Source organism: Giraffa tippelskirchi, chromosome 4 (genome assembly GCF_054371585.1).
Source record: "Giraffa tippelskirchi isolate mGirTip1 chromosome 4, T2T-mGirTip1v1.2.pri, whole genome shotgun sequence".
Lineage (NCBI taxonomy): Eukaryota > Metazoa > Chordata > Mammalia > Artiodactyla > Giraffidae > Giraffa > Giraffa tippelskirchi.
Genome location: NC_137278.1, coordinates 168,138,056 through 168,158,707, shown reverse-complemented (window position 1 = coordinate 168,158,707; position 20,652 = coordinate 168,138,056). Strand labels below are relative to the sequence as shown.

The 20,652-nt window shown below is 39.2% G+C and overlaps 1 protein-coding gene across 2 annotated transcripts; it reads right to left on the bottom strand.

Annotated features, from left to right (window-relative positions):
• Positions 1-2,716: 2,716 nt before the first annotated feature.
• Positions 2,717-20,647, bottom strand: PWP1 (PWP1 homolog, endonuclein). 2 transcript variants are annotated; one of them, XM_081591337.1, is made up of 15 exons: positions 20,433-20,647; positions 18,217-18,275; positions 17,902-18,086; positions 16,251-16,336; positions 16,054-16,150; positions 14,388-14,498; positions 13,428-13,558; positions 12,724-12,785; positions 10,275-10,371; positions 9,541-9,602; positions 7,936-8,047; positions 5,912-6,002; positions 5,694-5,815; positions 3,869-3,974; positions 2,717-3,073 (listed from the first exon to the last, which is right to left on the bottom strand). In XM_081591337.1, exons 1-15 carry the CDS (start codon positions 20,502-20,504, stop codon positions 2,964-2,966), a joined length of 1,503 nt encoding a protein of 500 aa, XP_081447463.1. In that variant the 5' UTR covers positions 20,505-20,647; the 3' UTR covers positions 2,717-2,963. The 2 variants fall into 2 exon arrangements, with proteins under 2 accessions (XP_081447463.1, XP_081447464.1); XM_081591338.1 differs by lacking the exon at positions 16,251-16,336 and having other exon boundaries at positions 16,054-16,136; positions 18,066-18,086.
• Positions 20,648-20,652: the final 5 nt, after the last annotated feature.

Here is a 20,652-nt window from a genome sequence, read left to right as displayed (position 1 = left end):
GTGGGAGGAGAAGGGGACGACAGAGGATGAGATGGTTGGATGGCATCACCGACTCAATGGACATGAGTTTGAGCGAGCTCCAGGAGTTGGTGATGGACAGGGAAGCCTGGCGTGCTGTAGTCCATGGGGTCGCAAAGAGTCAGATACGACTGAGCGACTGAACTGAGAGTTTTATGGTCTCGGGTCTACTGGTCGGGTCTTTGAGTTAATTTTAATTTTTGTGTATAGTCCAGTTTCCCAACGACTTTTATTGAAGAGACTACCCTTTCCCACTGTATGTTCTTGCTTTTTGTAAATTAACCACATGTGGGTTTATTTCTGGGCTGGCTATTCTATTCCACTGGGCTCTTGTGTTTTTATGCCAGTATTTTTATTACTATAGCTTTGTAATATAGTTTGAAATCAAGAAGCATGTGCCTTTAGCTTTTTTCTTGCTCAAGATTTCTTTGACTATTTAGGATCTTTTCTGGTTCCCCACAAATTTTAGGATTATTTATTCAATTTTCATGAAAAATGCCATTTGAATTTTAACAAGAGTTGCATTGAAGATGTAGACTGCTCTGGTTACTTTATGCATTTCAATAGTATTCATCTAATCCATGAGCACTGAATATCTTTCCACTTGTGTCTTGGGTTTCTTTCCTCAGTGTCTCAGTTTTAAATGTATAGGTTTTTTTTACCTCCTTGGTTGAATTTATTCTTAGGTAGTTTATTCTTTTTAATGCAATTGGGAATGGGATTGCCTTCTTAATTTTTCTGATAGTTTGTTATTGGTGTATATAACTGCAACAGACTTCTTTGTATTGATTTTGTATCCTGCAACTTTACTGAATTTATTAGTTCTAAGTTTTTTTGTAGCGTCTTTAGGGTTTTCTATACATGTCACCTATAAACAGTGATGATTTTACTACTTTCTGATTTGGATGCTTTTTATTTTTCCTGCTCTGGCTAAGGGTTCCAGTACTGCACTGAATAAAAGTGGTAAGTTGAGGGCATCCTTGTCTTCTTCCTGATCTTCAAGGAAAAGCTTTCAACTTTTCACCATTTAATATATTAGCTGTGGGCTTGTCACATACGGCCTTTATGTTGAGGTACATTCCCTTTGTACCCACTTTGTTTTTATCATAAATGGATGTTGAATTGTCAGGTGTGTTGTTTTTTTTTTACATCTATTGAGATGATCCTATGACTTTACTTAATGTGGTCTCATATTGATGTGGCATCATATTAATTGATGTCATATTGATGTGCTGTCATGCTAATTGATGTGTCTTTCATTGCTTTGTGGATGTTGAACCACTCTTGCATCCCTGAGATAAATCTTAACCATGGAGTATGATCCTTTCAATGTGTTGCTGAATTCAGTTTGCTAATACTTGGTAGATTTTTCGTGTCTATATTCATAAGGGATATTAATATTAGCCTTTAATTTTCTTTTCTTGTGGCATCCTTACCTGGTTTTGGTATCAGGGTAATGCTGGCCTTCTAAAATGAGTTGGGAAGTATTCCCTTCTATCTTATGGAAGTTTGAGGATTGGTTTAAAATTTAACTTGTTTAGTATATAATTCACCAGTGAAGCCATCTGGTCCTGGACTTTGGTGGGAGATTTTTGATTAGTGATTCAACATTCTTACTAGTAATTGGTATGTTCAGATTTTCTATTCATGATTCAGTCTTGGTATTTGTTGGTATATAGTTGCTCATAGAAGTCTCTTATGATCCTGTGTATTTCTGGGGTATCAAGGTATATAAAACATTTTCCCTTTCAGTTCTAAGTCCTTAGTGCTTTTTTCCTTACTGAGGAGTCAAGCTAATGGTTTGTCAGTTTTACCTTTCCAAGAAAACAGCTCTTGGTTTCAGTGATCTTTTCTATTGTCTTTTTGGTCTCTATTTCATTTCTCATGCTGACCTTTTCCCTTCCTTTTACTAACTTTGGGCTTTTTTTTCTAGTTCCTTGCAATGTAAAGTGAGGTTGTTTGAAATCTTTTTTTTTTTTTTTTGAAATCTTTTTTCTTGATTGTAGGCATTTATTGCTAGGAACTTTCCTTAACTACTCTGGCTATAGCCCATAAATTATAGTATGTTGTATTTTCATTGCTTGATTTCTTCAGACACATTAGTTGTTTAGTAGCATGTTGTTTAATCTCTACATTTGTAAAATTTTCCAATTTTTTCCTTGTAACTGATTTCTAATGTTATAACACTGTAGTCAGAAAAGATGTTTTGTAAAATTTTAAATTTATTGAGACTTGTTTTTGTGGTGTAACATCATATGATCTGTGTATTCTGTTGCTTTTGGATGGAATAGTCTATGTATTATCTGAGTCCATTTGGTCTAATGAGTCTCTTACCATTTGCTTTATTTACAAATGTTATATCCTCTTGTGGACTGAACCCTTTATCATCATATCTCTTTTGTTTGGTAACACTGAATACCATGCTGTGGACAGAAAAGGCATGCCACTTACAGAAAAGCAGCACTAGGACTTCTAAATACTGAGCATTAACTAGAGAACAGTTGGTCAGGAAAGTGTAGTCCTCCATGGAAATACTTCTGTTCATGGTCTACTCTGGATTCTTGGCCTCATCACCACATTCCCAAGGCCTAGGTTTACCCATCTCTTAAGATTACAGGATTTTCTCCTTTTAAAATTCCCTGAAGTACTACTTATTTTACATCCTAGACTACCTGTGACAGATGGCACATTTAAGGAATGAATTTCTAAAAACCTTTTTATTATTCCTTTCAAGAAATGAATGCAAGTGGAGCACTGTATACCACATGCTTGAAAGGTAAGCATAAAGACCAGCCCTGTCTGTGCTGCCACCATAGCTGCAAGGAGGAATATCAGGCAGTTTTGGTTCAGTCATTTTGGTGGCTGCAGCTACACAGGGAGCATCTTTAGGCCAGCTTTTAAAAACTGAGTTAGGATAAATAAAACAGGAAACTGTATGATCTTCATTAAGACTCCATTGGTGTTCCTGAGCTCCTGTTCCCAAAAGGGCCACTAATAGACGAAGTTCTTGCATTGCCGAGAACAAGCCTCTCTCGTCTTCCAAATGCTTCATTTACTAAAACATAAAATAAATGGTTAAGCAACTACCAGATCAGAAAATTGAGACCCTATAATATAAAAAAAGACTAAAATGCAGAAATAAGCAAAGAGGGTCTCTACCCTGTGATGGGAGATTTTGTTTTGAAAAACACGTTTAGCACTTTATAAATGGGAAAGTAACCAATTCAAAGTCTAAAATAATGTTCTGAACGAGGTTAACTGTTTTATACTGGTCTACTTTTTTTTAATACTTTACTTTCTTTGCCTTGTCCTATATGTATTAAATCCACCTTGATAACAAATGTCCAATCCCTCATGACAGTGACTCTGTCCTTCCCTTATTATACTTCTGATTGTTTCCTGCCTTCATCTTTCTCTGTATCATGACCACAATAGAACTGTTTTGGATTTAGGACTTGTTTTCTTCAGGGAATTGAACATTCAGGAATCAGAGTGGGGCTACAGCCTTCCAAATTACATCAAAGTAATAGAAGGGAACCTGGCCCCTTCAGGAAAGCTGGATTTGGGGAATGTGGGAGGGGAGATCATACTATACACCCTCCAGCTTTCCAATAAAATCATTTTTAAAATTCAAATTTTGTCATAGATATTTTTAAAGTATGAAGACAAACTTAATTGTGAATATGAACATTTCCAAATTACAATTTGATCTTGTCTGTTTCCTAAGCCAACTGTACTGGAGGATGAACACTGGATCCACCTTTGCTATCTCCTTGATGTATTCAAGCCACACATTCTATGTTAGCTCTTACAGAACTTATCCAGAAAAGCAGGAAATTAAGATTCTTACCTGAAGAGACTGTGCTTATATCCCAGACCCGAAGCCCTTCCTTCTGACCTCCAAAAGCATAAATAAATGGCAAATCAGGGCAACAGGAAGAACAGAAGAGAACTCCCTGAGAAGAGAATACAAAGTTAATGATTTCAATCTTTCCAGAAAGCACTAATCTTGATTCCCTACTCCTGTCTACAAGACCCTATGATTGAATATCACTGAAAACCAACCCACCAGAATCTCTTTCAGGGTTCCTGTAAAGGTACTTCACAGTCAAGTTGGTGGGATTATCTCTGTGAGAATGGGTGCATGCTCTGATCACTCAGGCTCACATCTCTATTATCATCTAATAGGGATTTCCTAGTAAATCTAATCTGCTTAATACTCCCAGAAACTAATTCTCCTTTTTAAGTAATAATGCTACAGTACAATCATTTAAAAGTTTAATTTTGTTTTGTTTTTTAACTCTATCACTAGATAACACATGCATCATAGCTTTTCCCTTCTCCAGGGGATCTTCCCAACTCCGGGATGGAACCCACATCTCCTGCATTGCAGACGGATTCTTTACCAGCTGAGCCACAAGGGAAGCCCAAGATTACTGGAGTGGGTAGCCTATCCCTTCTCCAGGGGATCTTCCTGACCCAGGAATCAAACGGGAGTCTCCTGCATTGCAAGCGGATTCTTTACCAACTGAGCTATGAGGGAAGCCTACATGCATCATGGAAAATATAAACAAGAAAAAATCACTCTGAGATAATCAGCTGTTCATGTTTTCACGTAGGGTCTTCTAGATTTACATATAAGCATAAAACACTTAAGTATTTAAATATATGCATGGGATGATACTATAAAAACTGCTCTGTAGGGTGGGGAGGGGCATTCAGGATGAGGGGGATATGTATACCTATGGCCAATTCATATTGATATATGGCAAAAACCATCACAATATTGTAAAGTAATTATCCTCCAATTAAATACTTGAAAAAAAATGCTCTATAAAACTGCCTACCCACATTTTAAAATACACAAACATTTATGTATACAGTTTTAAACAGCTGTATAGTGTTCTATGTCTACAGTTCAATTTTTATAATTTAATGCCTGGTATACACTATATGCTCAATAAATATTTGATGAATTACTGAATTCTAATCATTTCTAAAACTTTTGCTACTATGTAGTAATTTCAGTGTAGTAAGAACTATTAAATAGTTATACAAAGATGTAGGTGATAAACTGACCTCAACAGCTATGGTGCCCAAAAAGGTTCAAGATTTTCAGAGATGGGCTTGATTTGAAGGTTAAAAAACTGTGGAGCACACAGTTACCAAATGGGGATGGGGGTGGGGGTGGGAGTTAGGAAGTGACATGTGCACACTGCTGTATTTAAAATGGATAACCAACAAGGACCTACTGTATGGCACAGGGAAGTCTGCTTAATATTATGTAACAATCTTAATGGGAAAATAACTTGAAAACAAATAGATACATGTGTAAGTATAACTGAATCACTTTGCTGATACCTGAAACAACACTGTTCATCAACCATACTCCAATGTAAAGTTGTAAAAAAATTGTAGCCATTCCACTTCTGTCCTAGAAGACCACCTCCTCCTCATCATGGTTTTCCACAAGCAATTGTTAATCATGAAAGTTGGAAAAGGAACCAGACAATCATTGATTTCTCTCCAAATTGCCCTAAGTTAGAAAACTTCCAGAATTTGACTAAGACCCAAATTAACTTCCCAACAAATCCATATTCTTTTATGCAGTGATTCCTAGAGAAAAACAATAGATCAGAAACAGAAAAAACGAAGATGCCCACGAGTATTCTTACCATTTTCATATCCCGAGAGTGAATCAGACTTGGCCTGTCTCCTAATATGTCCCAGATCTTCACGTACTTATCTGCTGATGCAGTCACAAGACAGCCCTTGATTTGACTGCTTAGATCAAGACCTAGAGGAAGATAAGACTAGTTCAGAGACTCTACTTTGAAATAAATTTACTTCACCATAGGTTAATAGAAATGAAAGAAACCATATTCTTGCTCACCAGAAATTTCATCATTGTGTGCATTAAGTGTAAAAATTGGCTTATCTGAACGTGCATCCAAATTATATACAAAGCCGTCATCTGTACTGGCCTGGAAAGAGTAAAAGATGAGCACAGCAATGTTACATGAAAATAAAATTTAGCAATGGGTAAACAGTATAAATCTTTGTGAAAATCAGCTATGGACCTGACATACCTGAGGCGCTTATTAAAAATGAACATGGACATAAAGAATTCACTTGTGGTAAGTTGCGTTGGCTCTTACAAGGACTAGTTTAGCTGACATGTCTATTAGGCAGTTGGATATGAGTATGAAGCAATGGTAGTTGATACAGACTGGGGTCAGAAATACGGTGGCACAGAGGTAGAAGTTACATCCATGAGAAGAGAAGGGATTTGCTCTGTGAGTGCAGAATTTAGAGCACCGTGTGAGGACAGAGGCCTGGAGAGCACACCACTTACGGTAAAGGCTGAGGAGGAGCTCACGAAGTCAGAATCAAAGGGAAGAGGAAATAACAAAGAACCCAAGGAAGCAGGGCTTCTGAAGAAAGTGACAACGCTGTCAGTATTTTGCCAAACAGGTTTAATCAGAAAAAGAGTGAAAGGGAGATTACAGTTCCACTTTCAAGAAAGGAAGAGAAAAGTTTGAAGGGATTAAGAGACAGACCTGGTCACTGATGGGAGACAGAGACTTGAGCCTATATATAGGCCAAGGGCAAGAGTCAGGAAAGAGTGGCAAAAAAAAGGGACAACTGATGCAATTTTACAGGTGGGGCTGTAATGGGCACAAAAGAAGAGGAGGGGCATTTCATCCTTTGAGACTTGAGGGATGGAGGTACACCATTTTATTTTGATTACTTTCCATTTCCTTAAATATTTGTGATTTCAGGACTGATAACCATTTGGCAGCAAATAACCTAAAAATGTGTGCGCTGGCCTGCTGAGAGCCAGCATTCAAATATAACTGGGACTTCACTCATGATAACCTTAAGACAGAATCTGGCTTGAGGTGGCTCAGGCTTGGAATGGCACGCGCTTCTGCACAGGGTTGAGATGATATGCCCCCAGAATCACAAGTGCAGAAATCTTACTGAAACTTCACATATTTAAAGAAAGCTATATATGTTTTTTTTTTAGAATTCTCTCATTTATAAAGCACTAGATATTTGCTTTAGGAAAATTAGGAAATACATGATACCTTCTCTTCTGGGTAAAAGCTGGGATTTTATTTTTCCATGAACTGAAATATTAATGACATCTTTGGATGCAACATGGAAAACTGTTCTCCTGCAGATATGGGTATTCACAAAATGATCATAAACTTTCTTCCCATCTGGGAGATAGTGGTACATTAGTAAGTGTTAGTCACTCAGTCATGTCTGACTCTTTGTGACCCTATGGACTCTAGTCTACCAGGCTCCTCTGTCCATGGAATTCTCCAGGCAAGAATACCGGAGTGGGTTGCCATTTTCTTCCCAACTCAGGGATCGAACCTGGGTTTCCTACACTGCAGGCAAATTCTTTACTGTCTGGACCACCAGAGAAGGTATGTTAAGTGATATATTAATTACACATGCTAGCATTAGCATCACTGGAGCTCCATTTAAGTACTAATATTTAAATAAAGGAAATTTTTCTTGAACTGATTTAATCATTGGAAACAAAATGAATTTTTGTGATTTTAGTACTGATAACCATGTTTTAGCAAATAACCTAGAAAATACGTGTGCCTGCTTAGTATTTGTCGTGCTTAGTATTACAAAATAATTTTACAATGATCAACTAATTATTACAACTAAAAAATGTGGCATGCTTTGGAATGGTTGGATATTAGCAAAATTATTTACATTATTTACCATTTTTTTCTGAATTCATTGTTCTCTTGTTAAAGAGATCTTTTCTTTAAAAAATAAACCCCAAATGCAAATACTTCACACCATTGATATAGAAAAAGCTTTTCTACAGTAGAAGTAAAGAAAATAAGTCATTAATAATCTAATAAACAGTAATATGCATATTCCTACCAAAAAATGACAAGGTGAAAAGTGATTCCAAGTCACTCTCTCAATCTGCCCACTGAAACGCCACATTCGATGGCTCTCCTCTGGACTCCGGCAGTCATACAGAGCCACGGACCTGGGTGTGTTCAGGCAAAGTTAGGGTTTTAAGAGTTCAATAAACACCACCATGAAATCAAGATCCAATTTTTCACAGACTATTTTAAGGTTCTAAAAGAACAGATGAGTTGATTTTTACTAATTGGTGAACTCTGGTCCTGTCACTTGAAGACACTGGTGGCTCCAGATGTCACAGTGGCCTTCACCTCCCCCAGATTGAATCCTCTACTTCCAAGATGAATCGTCTCTATTTCCCAAAGAACAGGACAATTTCTAATTTGTCTTTCTCCAATACTGCTCAGAGCCAGTCTTAGCCACATTTACTCTATACAAGCAGGTTACCGTGTTGGGGGAACAGATGAATGAAGTGAAGCAAAAGTTGCTCAGTCATGTCCAACTCTTTGTGACCCCATAGACTATCAGTCCATGCAATTCTCTAGGCCAGAATACTGAACTGGGTAGCCTTTCCCTTCTCCATGGGATCTTCTCAACTCAGGGATCAAACCCCGGGCTCCCGCATTGCAGGTGGATTCTTTACCAGCTGAGCCACAAGGGAAGCCCAAGAATACTGGAGTGGGTAGCCTATCTGTTCTCCAGAGGATCTTTCAGACCTAGGAATCAAACCGGGGTCTCCTGCATTGCAGGCAGATTCTTCACCAACTGAGCTATCAGGGAAGCCAGGTAACATGTCTCAGTCACATTTACTCTCTACAAGCAGGTTACCCTGTTGGGGGAACAGATGAATAGACTTGTGTAGTTTTGCATGAATCCCAACTACAAAAGGATAAGGATACAAAATAAAAGACTGCAACTTAGTTTCTGTTTTTACTAGTTACCTCTCCCATCTCCAATCTGTAAAGAGCACACATATGATTTGGAAACCCCCTGTGATGGACTGCAATGGTCCCAATTCTTCATCTCTCCCCACATCCATGCCCTCTGTCAGTGATCTAGGAGTTCCTCCCCTAAAGGCAGAGTTCATTTTCTACTCCATGTGATGTCTGTTTCAGCCTAGAGTAAGACAGATGTGTAGTAGGTCTGAGCCCATGTCTAAGAGGCCTTGGTGTCTCTGCTTGTACTCCTGACCTTTCTGTGGCAACATATGTGGACTAGCCTGCTAGTTTTAGAAGGATGTGAAACAGGAGAGTCTCTGGGCCTAAACAAGTCAAGATTAGTAGAGCTATCAGTTGAATCCAGCCTCGATTAGCTCAACCTTGCAGAGGACAAGAAGCAAATATTCATGGCTTAAGATACTGAATTTTGGGATGGCTTGCTTCAGAGCAACGTCCAACTCATACACCCTCTAAAAATGGAAGTTGTTAGTTGGGAACTACAACAGAACCATATTCCCTTGCAAACTGAGAGGATCAAGCTGAAAGGACAAATAAGTACTACTAAAGATTTAAACACATAAAAGCCGCAATAATAAATTCTATCTGAACATTCAGTGACACTTTCTGAATTAGTTCAAGAGGAAAAAAACGACAATTAATTCCTAAAATGCTTTCTTACTTATCATATGATCCAGAAATCAGAGTCTGTGCTTCAAATGGATGAAACTGGAGAGTCTGGACCTAAGAGGAAGAAACATAAATTAATAGATAAATGTTTGTTTGGTTTTGGTAAAACTGCCTAATACATGATGGGAATCAACTTAGTAGTGTTCTTACAAATTCTTTCCTTTGAAATGTATTATCTGACGAAGCATAAATGTACTACATAATCAAAAGGACAAAACATATTTCTAAATAAAGGCTGATACTTAAAAGACCCAATGCAGCATTCCCCAAATTGTCCTAGGCAGCATACATATGTCCCTCAGATGTTAAAGTATAGTCAGAAGAAAAAGGGGAGTGGTCAAACTTACTGGGCAACGCTACACGTTCTGGAAGTTTCACAACATGCATTAACACATTAGATCCCTGGGTTCTGCAGTATCATCTGTTAAATTCTTTAACCCCATTATGTGACTGATACCCTTGCTCCCTTTCTAGAAGCCTCTGTAAAAATTGTTGCAAAGCACTGATGTTCCTAGTCACTTTACCTTTCTGTACTCATTTTTCGCACAGATCAAGAGGATAATAATTGTAACTATTGCAAAAGGTTCTGTGACGATCCAGTGGGCTAGCATGTTAAAGCACTTTGTAATTCACAAAAAGTCATATATAAATGTTTGGGATTATTTGTTGTAGTCAACATACGTCCCAGCTTTTTTAGAATCCCTTTTATCCACGAAATCACCATACCTTGTCTGTGTGTACCGCAAGGCTAGCTGCTGGCTTCCCTAAGGACATATCCCACAGAATAACAGTGTTATCAGCTGATGCACTGGCCAGCACATTTCTGAGAAAGGGAGGAAGCAAATTGGGTAATCTTTTAAAAATCAAGGGCATTACATGTAAGAATTCTGCTTATAACCCTACCAAAAAATAAAATAAAATACCTAGGAGTAAATTTAACAAAAGAAACACAAGATTTTCAATATACTAAGAGGTTACCCAGAAGTTCTGATCTGCAGCTAAGTTTGGGAAATACTAACCTAAACAATGTTCTCAAGTCCATTTTCCCAAATAGTTGTAACTCTGTAGAGGTCTGAACAAATGAGAAGACAGGATATCCTTCAGTAAGCTAGCACTCTGGGATCTTCCTTAGAATGCTCAAATTATGAAGTGTCCAGTGTAATAGAAATGCTTTTAAAAAACTGTCTTGGGTAATCAAGTTTGTTCTTCCCCTCTAAGTAAGTTGTACTCATTCTAATGCTTACCTTCCTTACCTCAGTAGCCCCTCAAACCAACTGTACTATTAGAAAAATGGCCCTTTTGAGGTAATAAGTATAAAAAAATACATGGATGACATGCAAAAGAATTAAGTTGAACTCTTACCTTACAGAGTATACAAAAATTAACTCAAAATATATCAAAGACTTAAACCTAAGAGCTAAAACTATAAAGCTTTAAGGGGAAAATCTTTGTGACGGTGGATCTGCCAATGATTTCTTCACTATTACACTATCGTGAATGTGATGTCGCTCAGTCATGTCCAACTCTTTGCGACCCCATAGACTGTAGCCCACCAGGCTCTTCCATCCATGGGATTCTCCAGGCAACAGTAATGGAGTTGGCTGCCATTTCCTTCTCCGTTACTCTAAAAGCACAGGCAGCAAAAGTGAAAATGAACTGCACCACATCAAAATGAAAAACTTCTGTGCTTTGAAGGACACTTAACAGAGTTAAAGTCAATCCACTGAATGGGGGAAAATATTGGCAAATCACAAATCTCGTAAGAGATTAATTTTCAGAATATATAAAGAACTCCTACAACTTAATAGCAAAGGGGATCTTCCCAACTCAGCGATTGAACCTGGGTCTCCTGCATTGCAGGCAGATTCTTTACCGTCTGAGCCACTAAGGAAACCACATTTCATTCACTTACAACAGCAAAAAACCAAACAACTCAACTAAAAAAATGGACAGAAGGATTTGGATAGAAATTTCCCCAAAGAAGGAATACAAATAGCCAACAAGTACTTGAAAAGATGATTGACATCACTAATCACTAGGGAAATGCAACTCAAAGCTACAATGAGATACCACTTCACACCAGTTAGGATGGCTATTACAAAGACAACAATACCAAAAACAGCGAGTGTCAAGTGTTCAAAAGTATGTGGAGAAACTGGAACCCTTGTGCACTGCTGGTTGGAAAGTAAACGGTGCAACTGCTGTAGGAAACAGTATGGTGGTTTTTCAAGAAGTTAAACGTAGAAATACCATTAGCTCCAGCAATTTTAATTTTAGCTGTATATTCAAAAGAACTCAAAGCAGGGACTCTAACAGATACATGTAAACCCATGTTATTATATGTATGTAAGTAACACCAGCATTATTCACAAGAGCCAAGAAGTGGAAACAGCCCAGGTGTCCATACAGATGGATAAACAAAATATGGCGTATATGTACAATGGAGTATCATTTGATCTTAAAAAGGAAGGAAATCCTGCTATACCCTACAACATGGATGAACCTTAGCTAAGTGAAATAAGCCAGTAACAAGAAGACAAATACTATATGATTCCACTTATTAGAGGTAACTGGAGGAGTCGACTCATAGAGACAGAAAGAATGGCAGTTACTAAGGCGTGGGTGGGCAGGAAACGGGGAATTACTGTTTATTGGGCATATAGTTTCAGTTTTGAAAGAAGAAAAAGTTCTGGAGTTGAATGGTGGTAATGGTTGCACAACAATGTGTGAGATGTCCAGAAAAACTGTGTCCAAAAAACTGTACACCTAAACACGGTTAAAATGATAATGTTTTACAAAAAAAGAACATGTGGATGAGATGTTGTCAAAACTAAATGAAGTGAGAAAAATGTCTTCCATGCAGTAACAATTCTCCTACACCACTGGCACTGCAACTGCAGTACATGCTGTTTTTCCCAGTGCTGTTGGAAGAAGGGCACTTGGTCCCCAAACATGTAATGAGCATCTACTAAGTGAAGAGACGGCAGGTGAGGTGGGGGTTGCAAGGATACAGACAGCAGCACTCCTGCTTTCCAGCAACGTCTACCGCAGGGAAAGAAAAGAAAACGAGGACACAAAGGTGTGAAGCACAATGTAGAGAGATTCAATGAAGACGTGAGGCAAAATCACAGTGGTTACAGTCTTTAACGAGCCTTCAAATAGTATTTCTTCTTACCTGACCAGCTTATTCCAAGAAAGGTCAAGGACAGCATCGGTATGCCCATCTGCTGAGGAATTCTGTAATAATTGTTTAATTACTTTTGGTATTAAAACATACCCCCAATAAAAGTGGTTTATTAATTTGAAAGATTCTTTAAAACCTTAAGATTATTCTGATCTTATGAAAACTTGCTCAAAGATCTAGGGAAAGAAATACCCTGTCTCTCTCTTACTTCAAAGATATGATAAATGTTCTTTACAGGGAAGAAGCTATAGTAGTTCTTAATCTGTTATAATTCTATAAGTCACCCCCCACCCCATCTCTCCTTCACCAAAAATGTAACAATTTTAAAAGCTACAGGAATATATGGATATTTAGAATTCAACATACTCAAGGCTAAAGAGAAACATTTTAAAAGTTCAAAAATACCATATTAGTGTGAATAGCTAACTATACGTAAAGGAGGATCATAATCTAAGAGTAACTTGTCTTGTGTAAGGATGAATAATGTGCCAGTGTAGGTTTTATGTAATCAGAAATCAATTTTTCCTTTGATAGGCTTTTTGAAACTAGCAACTACAGTAACTCTGTAACTACCTTATCTTATTCCACCAAAACTGTCTAAGTGAAACAGTGTACATTCTCAGCCCCTGTTCTCACTTCCCCCCAAACCTATTTCTATTTGTCATTAGAGTTTAAATATCTATTAGCTTGTTTACCTTCTTTCCTTTCTTTTTCTTCTTTTTTGACAGCTTACTTCCAAGTGTGAAGACTGGCTCTAGAGAGTCCACTATATCCAGGTCCCACACTTCAATAACAGGGGTCATGTTCCCCACAGCAATGTAATTTCCTACAGGAGGGAATGATACATTTGCGATTTAAAAACTAACTTCTGATGAAATACATTACACTGGAGACTGACCGAGTCATGGGTTAGAGCAAGTTTTCTCAAACTTTCATGTGCGTCTACATCACCTGGATGTTGTTAAAATGCAGATTGTTTCAAGAGGTCTTGGGTGGGGCCTTAAAACTGCACTTGTAACTGGTTCCCAGATGGCGGCAATGCTGTGCTACTGGTCCTCAGACCACAGCGTGAGTAACAAGGGCTCCGTCTCCTGGTCCCAGGGTCTTCACTGATAAAATGACAGACCCTTCCTACCTTCATGGCTGTGGTGAGGATGAAGATCTGACCGGAACATGAATGTGAACAAGCTTTGCAAACAAGACGTGAGGTGTATTAACAGTTTTTACCCTAATTATTAAGTGTGATGGGGCAATGAATAGTGTGCAGCTACGGCCAAAGGGACTAAGCTAAGAGCCCAATTCTCTCTTCATTCTGGTTCTACTTGATGTTTTCTGTAAAGGGCCATGCACTAAACTCTACCTGATGATATTGGACACAGCATGCCAGTTTATACTGGGTTTTCAGGAGACCTCCTCACAGTTCTGAGCCCTCATCAGGCACTGTTCTTCTGCCTACAGTGAGCAGCTCCCTCTTTAGCCCGTTGAAAGTCTGGAGACATACAGACCCTAAACAATTAAGTGGCTGTGGTCTGAAAACCATGTAACTTCATAAACATCAACCATTCTGGAAACATTCATACAAAACAGATGACATGTGTAGCTAGGAAAAACACACAGGAGTAGAACCATTGAGCAATCTTAAGCTTTCTAATTACCAGTTGAGTCATCTGGGCTAGGATCAAAATTCAGCCATTCCACACTCAAAGGGTATGCAGACAACAGGATATCATGGTGGACATAAAAAGAATCTTCTTCTTGATTATAAACTGAAAAGATTAGGAAAAGAGATTTTATTACATCAGAGTAAGAAATCAAATCCCACTCAAAAGAACAGAGACTCCCTTTTAAACCTATGGCAGTCACCTGCTTAAAGTCATATATTTAATACACTTAAAGTGATGACATTAAAGAAATTCCAAAGTATGTACTGCTAGGCAAAAGTTTTTCATCTCTAATATATTCCTAGTACCTGGTGAGCCCCAAAGGAGAACAGGAACACTGAGAGAGAATTTTCATCAAACTGAAGGCTCCATCTGCATGTTCCCTGGCTAAAACAGTCTGACATTCTGGTTCACCAATTACAGAAAACGCTCACAACGTCTCCATTAGAAGTGCTTCATCGCTATTTTATCTTTTAAAAATCCATTTGGTCATAAGTCAGAACAAATCAATACTGGAGAGAAATAACTCATAGTTTTAGAAATTTAAATGCTTATCAAAAATTGCTTCTTTAATATTTATTATTAAAATCAGTAAGAAATCTTAAAAATTATATAGTGAAACACTGATAAACATAGAGCCTAAGTAACCAGAAATTCTCCCCTAATACGCTTTTTACTAGAAAGAAGCAATTTAAGATGAGCTAAGGATTTTAAAAAAATTCTTCAGACCATGGTATTTGGGGTAGATCTTGGGACTAGCAGATTCCATGTAACCTTCTATCATGTCACTTTATGATGAGAATATGTGTTCAAAATTATTAGCTTGTGGTCCTGTAAGAACCTCAAGCATGGTCAATGTACTCAGCTTACGTTTTAAATAAAGATGATGATGAAGCCTTCTTCTTTTGACCATGTCATATTATTATTCAGATTTAGAGAGAAATTTTGAAATTATTCCTGAACAGAGATACACTGCGTAACTTGGAGATTCACACCAACTCCAAAGAAAACATATCATTAATGACCTAACTTAGAATGAAACAGAAATACAATTACTTTACTTCAACTTCTCAGCTCCCATGTGATAACTCACAAGATTCAAAGGAATGACTAAACTTTCAAATGAGAATGTATGAAAATCAATGACGACTAACTGTAATAGTTTCAATTTTTTGAAACTGGAATTGGTCTTTAAAAAATTCCACCAACATGGTTTACATTTAAAACATGTAAAAAGTTCAAAAATAATTAGGAGAATAACTTCGCATTGAAATAACTGCTATTTAAAGTCTTTTTGATTGTATAAATAGATCACAATGGGCCATGGGATAAAAATGGCCTAACTGATAGGCTTCCTGCAGGAGCCTTAAAGGCTGTAAAGAAATCCAAGTTAATAAGAGTACGAGCAACCTAGGAGGTGCCAGTAAACATTAAACCCAAGGGATTTAATTTTCATACTATGTGTAACTGTGTTTCCTATTAAAAAAAGGTATTAACCTAATAATCTCTTTAAGCTTCAAAATTTTAAGACAGATGAATAGAATCAACTAAAATGAGATACAACAGGACCTGGTGCCTAGAAATCCATAGTAGTACTATGATGGTTATTTTAATATCACTTAAGTACAGAACCTTTTAGTAAGAGATGTATCTCACTTACCATGCACCTCTAAATTGCACTGGTCCTGTTCAGCTCTGCCACAAACTATGAGATTGTCACTGGGCTTAATCAAGAAATCTTCACGTTCATATTGCTCCTAAGTGGAGACAGAAAAAGTCATTGATTAGAATCAGCTATTTGGGAAGGTTTTTCAAACACTTAAGGAGAATAATTAGAAAAACCACATAGATATTTACCGTATCTTTCAGAGTGACGTAAGGATCTTGATCATTACTCCCATAGACTGTAAGACCCAAGAGAGATTCACCAAGAGTTTCAGCATCTATAAGAATTCATACAATGAAATGAATAAGCCAGTCCTTTTGACTAAAGCATTCTTCCTAAGACATGGGCTTCCCTGGTGGCTCAGACAGTAAACAATCTGCCTGCAATGCAAAAGACCTGGACTTGATCCCTGGGTCAGGAAGATCCCAAGACAGAAATGGCTACCCACTCCAGTATTCTTCCCTGGAGAGTTCCATGCACAGGGGAGCCAAGCAGGCTACAGTCCATGGGGTCGCAACGAGCGGGACATGACTGAGCGAGTAAAATACACACACACATCCCATCTTTAAACTTAGATCCTACCGTCTATTTCATAACTAACTCTGAATCATTTATAACTGGGAAAGAAAATAGTAGATAATAATAAATAGGAATTTAAAAGCCATTTATTTTTGGCCCTGGAATGTACACCTAATAGTCTTGAAATATATGCTCTTCCAATATAAGAATCAACTCAAACCAAGAAACTCCCTTTTAGAAAATATCAGAACCCTACTCAGATCCTCTAGCTTGCTCCTTGTCATCATTATTCAAAAGTGCTACAGAGAGGTGGCCCTGTAGACCCAGAAATTAAAAGGTCCCTAAAACACTGGTATCAACACATTAAGTGTTGCCTGGTCAAAGAAAACTGTAAACTGGTGAGCCTCGTAAAGTTAAGTGGGCTTCTTTATTGCAAGATGTCTCATAATTGCTGACAGGCTAACTTGCCCAGTGAATCTGAAAGAGGGGATACTACCCTTAACACCAAGTCTACCTCAAAGCGACATTCTTTCATGGCATGTCTGCAAAGGTGACAGAGTAGACCCTGAATAACATAAAACTCAGGAGAAGGAAGATACTCTCAATTTCCAAGGGAAGCTACTTTAAGGAGGCAGAGCTCTTAGGTCTTAAACATCTGACATGTAACAGACGGGAATCTCTATGGGACAAGGCAGACAGAGCCAATACTCAGCAGGGGATGGAGTGTATCAGGAAGCAGTGTCTGAAGGGCTTTTCTCTGGACTGGTTAGCTCTTCCTTCTCTGTATTTCCATGGTACTCTGTCCTAACAGGATGGAAGCAACCCAGAGCGGGGTCTACAGCCCAGAGTCCAATGGAAAAAAAATTATCCTGTGCATCTGAGGAAGTATACTGAAAAGCATGAAGGTTTTAGAGTCAGAGAATATTCAAACCTCAGCTCCATTATTCACCAGCTGTGTGACACTGGTAAAGTTATTTCATCTCTGTAAGCCTGTTTTGTTTTTTTTTTCTGTAAAACGGGGGTAATAATTTCTCTCTCATCACTGTAGATAAAGAAAAATGAATTACAGATTAACCACTACTTGCAATAAAATATACAATACTAATTTTTTTTTTTGTTTCTTTTTTTAGATCTTAGAGTAGTGCGTTGAACTGATTTTTTTAAACCAGTTTAGGAAACATGCTATCTGCCTTGAGTTGACCCAGATTATCTGACTGACATAAAGGACAACGGCATTTCAGAGTAAAGCTTTGGAACCCTAGTAACATGATCTAATGCACTAAGTTTGTGACTAAAAACCAGTATAAGTGACTAAGTTCTAACCTGGGTCGCCTTCCTCATCATATTTATCTAGGTTGTACTCGGCCAGCTCGTCGTCACCCAGCGTCCTGTCATCTTCTGGGTCGCCATCCTCCAGGGGCTCCCGTGGTCGGGCCTGGGTACGGGCACTCTGCATGCCATCCTCTGAAGGATCGCCTGTTTCCTCTTCATCACTGCCACCTTCTTCTCTACGCCAGAGAAAAAATAAAAAAGATTAGCCAAAAGGCACTGTTCAATAATAAGACCACCCTGTTATCATCGTTTAGGATTTACATTTCATCTAGACTTGATTACAGGAATCAACATCCCCAAACTTACTGTAATTTTTCCTTTGCTTCAGCAATGAGACGTTTCACTTCTTCTTTACTAAGTTCTACCTATGAGAGAGCAAACATTTCATTATGATATATTTAAGGAAACCATTTTTAAGTCTCTGAATTAGAAAGATTGCAAACTAAGCTAAAACATGGTTTTCAGAGACATCCAAAGTCAAATATCAATCCAAAGTCTCTAAATTTAACATAAATGGACTTCTGACATGTCTTTATAAATTAAGATCCTTTCTCGCCCAGAACTGTTAAAAAATCATGTTCTCTCCAGACTTTTTTTTTTTAAAAAAGATGGACTTGTATAAACTGCCTTCTATGATAGCTCATCTCATTTTCTTCTGATTACCTCAGCTTGTTGGCCATTTCTCCCCATGTTCCCTGAGGATATTCCTAAACAAACCACTCTTGCCTTCATCCCCTGCTCTGTTCCCTGGCATCACTGCCAAGTATTCACTCACTGTGCTGTCACCACCTTGCAAAGCTTATTCTCTCTGAACGGACTGCTCCAAACTTTCCTTTCTCTATCCCTGTATACTGTAGTTCCATTTTTCTGACTGTCTCTAAGACTCTCCACTTGGACATCCTGTTCAGAGCTGGTCACCCTCTTTCGTGCTAAACTGTAAGCTCCTGGTTACTGTGTCCCGTCCATTCTTAATAGATGATGAACCAATCAATCACCGAGTTTGTACCAAAATGCCTTTAATAATATAGAAATCCTATTGGATAACTCCAGAAACTAAAGGTTCTTAAAATTTTAATTAGGGGATACTTATTTTTCTAATTTCTCTTACTGGTTTGAATTTATCTTTCTGGGACTTTGTAGAATAAATCCAATCTCTTCTTCCTACAAATTCTTAAGCAATGGTCCCCAAATCTGTCTGCACATTAGAATCACCTGAAGGACTCTTAATCTCAAGCTATACTCCAAACTAAATAAATCACAATACCTGGGAGCTGGTAGTTTTTGAAGCTCCCCAGGTGGTTTCAATGTGTGGACATGTTTGGAAATCAGTGTCCTCAAGTATTTGAAAGTCTCTGAGTTCCCTTTTAACAACTCTTGCTTCCTTCAATAATTTTTAATATATTATTTCCTGTCCCTATTCTATATGCGTGCTCAGTCATGTCTGACTCTTTGCAATCGGATGGACTATCCTCTGCCAGGCTCCTATGTCCATGGGATTCTCTAGGCAAGAATACTGGAGTGGGTTGCCATGCCCTCCTCCAGGGGGATCTTCCCCACCCAGGGATAGAACCCACCTCTATATGTCTCCTGCACTGGCAGGTGGGTTCTTTACCATTAGCACCACACTGAATGCCTACCATGTGCCAAATGCTGGGAAAACTGGAGAATAAAACAGTCTATATCCTTGTGGAACTGGCTCAATAACCTGAAACAAACACCACCCTGCCCGTTTTTTCATTAACATTTATTCCCACTGACAAAGTATTATATATGCACATGTCAATTCCATAAAGGCAGGGACTTTTCCTGTTTTGTTCACGCCTATCCCAGGACCCTGAACAATGCTGGGAACAGAGAAAGCACTTCGTTAAATATCTGTTGAATAACTTAGGTAATCTCCTCGGCTACAAACTCAGTCTCTCCTGTAGGCTTTTCCCCTTCATAACGTGTCACCGGTTACCTCTACCCCCCCACCTCCACGGCCTCATCAACATTTCATTTGCACTCCTGCGAGAAACTCCTAATTCAACTCTCGGGCTCACTACACCGTAGTCTCCACACCAGTTTTTCTACACCACGGTTTTCATCCAGTTCATTCCTCTAAACGCCGAGCGGAAGAGGAGAAAGTGGAGTTTCACATATGTGCCCCCTCTTCCCGGTTTGCCTGAAAACGCACTAGGGTGATGGGAGACTAGGTGGCGTCGTCAAGAGGGCTCGCGGGAAGTTCTCAGCAAGCACCATCCCGCCTCCTTCCAGCCCACGAGGTCCACGTGCGTGCGAATCGTGGGTCGGGCTCGGGGGGGAAGGGACGGCGAGGAGGCGGGGCCCAAGGGCCCAGGAGTCCCAGACCCTCGGAGCCACAGCCATAGCCACGACAAACAGGCCACAGCCGGCCTCACCCTTAGTCAGTCCCACCAGCGGCGCCAGGGCCGCGCGTTCTGGGTCCAGGTTCTCAGGCGGCGCTGACCCAGGATGCTGCAGAGAGGCCGCTCCCCCTATACCTCGGAGCGACCGGGCCTCACCTTGTCTGGCGTCTCTTTGGCCACGCCGCAGCGGACCCAGGCCACGCACGTCACCTGGCGGCTGCGGTTCATGGTCCTCGGCACAGCGACGCCTCACGCTACAGACTTGGCCCCGGCGGGTCTGAAAACCCCCGCCACCCTTCGGCCAGCACGCTCGGTGAACGGCTCCCAGCCGCAGCTTGGGGCAGAGCGCAAGCGCTGGCCACCGGTTCCTTAGGGG